Source organism: Sinocyclocheilus grahami, unplaced genomic scaffold (genome assembly GCF_001515645.1).
Source record: "Sinocyclocheilus grahami isolate Dianchi unplaced genomic scaffold, SAMN03320097.WGS_v1.1 scaffold4924.1, whole genome shotgun sequence".
In the NCBI taxonomy this organism is placed as follows: domain Eukaryota; kingdom Metazoa; phylum Chordata; class Actinopteri; order Cypriniformes; family Cyprinidae; genus Sinocyclocheilus; species Sinocyclocheilus grahami.
Genome location: NW_015509755.1, coordinates 10,531 through 12,776, shown reverse-complemented (window position 1 = coordinate 12,776; position 2,246 = coordinate 10,531). Strand labels below are relative to the sequence as shown.

Genomic DNA, 2,246 nt, shown 5'->3' with positions numbered 1-2,246 from the left:
TGGGTCTTGTACGTGTCAGTTGTGTTGCTGTTTATGGAGGTTCAGAAAGCTCTCGGATTTCATCAGAAATATCTTAATTTGTGTTCCAAAGATGAACGAAGGTCTCACGGCTTTGGAACGACATGAGGGTGAGTAATTAATGACAGAATTTTAATTTGAAAATGGTACACTTGACCTCAATATTCATATCAGCATTTTAATAGTTTTTTTCCTTTAAAAAGTCTCATTAGTTGAGCAGAGTGAGTTCTTTGTTACCTCCGACATCGAGGGACTGAAGAGTTACAAAGGTTGAGAATTTGTGATTTAGATTTGTAATTAGATTAACTGCACAGTGCTAACAGCAAACAGCCTGGCAGCTGATTACTGGAGGTGTGTACCACGTGGCTGTGTGAATGAGATTAGGCCATTTAGCAGTCCACACAGCACAACAGCAAGCTGTAGTTGAACGGCAGTCCTCTGAGAGATGACCATGACTGCCAGGCAGGAGAAACTGGGTAAGGTCTATTCTGGGATGGGTTCTGGCTTTCTGATGGCAGCCAAAGATGAATAAAAGTGAGTGTGAGAGCCCTGGATGTGGAATATTGCATCCCTGTGTGTGTATGTGAGTGCTTTAAGACTTGAGCAATCTTTGAAGGCATATTAGATTGACATTTTGAAGATGGATGTACGGTTGTAGCGGAGGAAAATCAAAGAGAATAAGAAAGGGATGCATAGTTTGTGTTCTGTGTTGAAATGACTTGTTCTCACTGTTTTCTTCATCTCTTTTTCTCTCTATTTCAGTTGACGCTGATGAGATTAAAAGACTAGGGAAGCGGTTTAAGAAACTCGACCTGGATAACTCGGGTTCTCTCAGCGTGGAGGAGTTTATGTCTCTACCCGAGTTGCAGCAGAATCCGCTGGTGCAGCGAGTAATCGATATATTCGACACAGACGGAAATGGAGAAGTGGACTTTAAAGGTTTATTTCTGCTTTTTCCAGTTGATGTGTAGTATGCGTTGCTCATGGGTTTATGCTAATCATCAGGATGTTGATTTCATTGCAAAGTGTACTGAATTCCAGTTGTTCTGAATTGTGATTGGTCTTGGGTTCCTTGTATATTTTTAAGCATTCATAACTGCCCTCATGTGAATCAAAGGCATAAAATCTGCCCCTTTCCCATCTTTTGGAAGAACTAATATTTCCTTCAGGAAATGTAATATTATGTGTGCATTTTCTGACCCAGATCTCAGTTGAAATTGTTGCATTTCAGTCCAGTGCTTTTTTTTTGTGAAAGTGCAAGATTCACCTGAGCTCCTTGCTGGTTTCAGAGGCGCTCTGTACTTGAGGAGTTCAGATGCATTAACATAACTTGGTCCAGTTAAAGGTGAAGAGGGTAGACAATTTTCTCACCCTCCCATTTTCTGACCTTTTTCTTGCAGAGTTCATTGAAGGCGTCTCTCAGTTCAGTGTCAAGGGTGACAAAGAGCAGAAGCTCCGCTGTGAGTCTCTTTCCATCTTGAATTTCCCCAACACTTTCCTTTAGTTAAGGTTAAGTGTTTAGTACACTTATGTTCATCCAGTGTTGATCCAAACCAAAATAAGTGTAGTGCGCTGGAGCAAAGCATTCTAGCACCTTTTCTGGCATGTTTCTTTCTGCAGTTGCGTTCAGGATTTATGACATGGATAAGGATGGCTACATATCCAACGGTGAGCTGTTCCAAGTGCTGAAGATGATGGTAGGGAATAACCTGAAGGACACCCAGCTGCAGCAGATCGTCGACAAAACCATCATCAACGCAGACAAGGATGGGGATGGAAGGATATCTTTCGAGGAGTTCTGCATTGTGAGTCATTTCATTTTGGGTCTGGTTTTTAATGTTGAGATAGTGAAATTTGACACTCCAAACACTTTCATCAACAATTTCCATGTTCAGCTTTTGCTGAAAATAATAAGAATAAATAGGCTGAAAACAAACCTAGAGGACCATTTTCACTAGTGACGCACCAAAATGATTTGACTGAAATTGAAAGTTTATTTAATAATCAATTGAAGAATCAAGTTAATATCACCGTTTTATGATATAATTGTGTTTCTTCTCCATTATGTTGTTAAAACATAAACTTTTAAACTGTGGCTGTAATAAAAACTTGTTTTCATGAGATTTATTATACGCATGTTAAATGACGAAGAAAACGGGCTAAGAAAAAGTATAAAGAGTGTGCATATTTAGCATAATCCTGCTTTCTAGAAGCTGTTTTGACATCAT

The 2,246-nt window shown here is 39.6% G+C and overlaps 1 protein-coding gene across 1 annotated transcript; it reads left to right on the top strand.

Moving 5' to 3' along the window:
* Positions 1–382: 382 nt before the first annotated feature.
* On the top strand, positions 383–1,823 carry LOC107577029 (calcineurin subunit B type 1-like; the record flags this gene model as incomplete). The annotated part of the gene is made up of 4 exons (XM_016263150.1): positions 383–494; positions 781–957; positions 1,419–1,478; positions 1,639–1,823. Coding segments are annotated over exons 1-4 (453 nt in total), but the record flags the coding sequence as incomplete, so codon positions are not given.
* Positions 1,824–2,246: the final 423 nt, after the last annotated feature.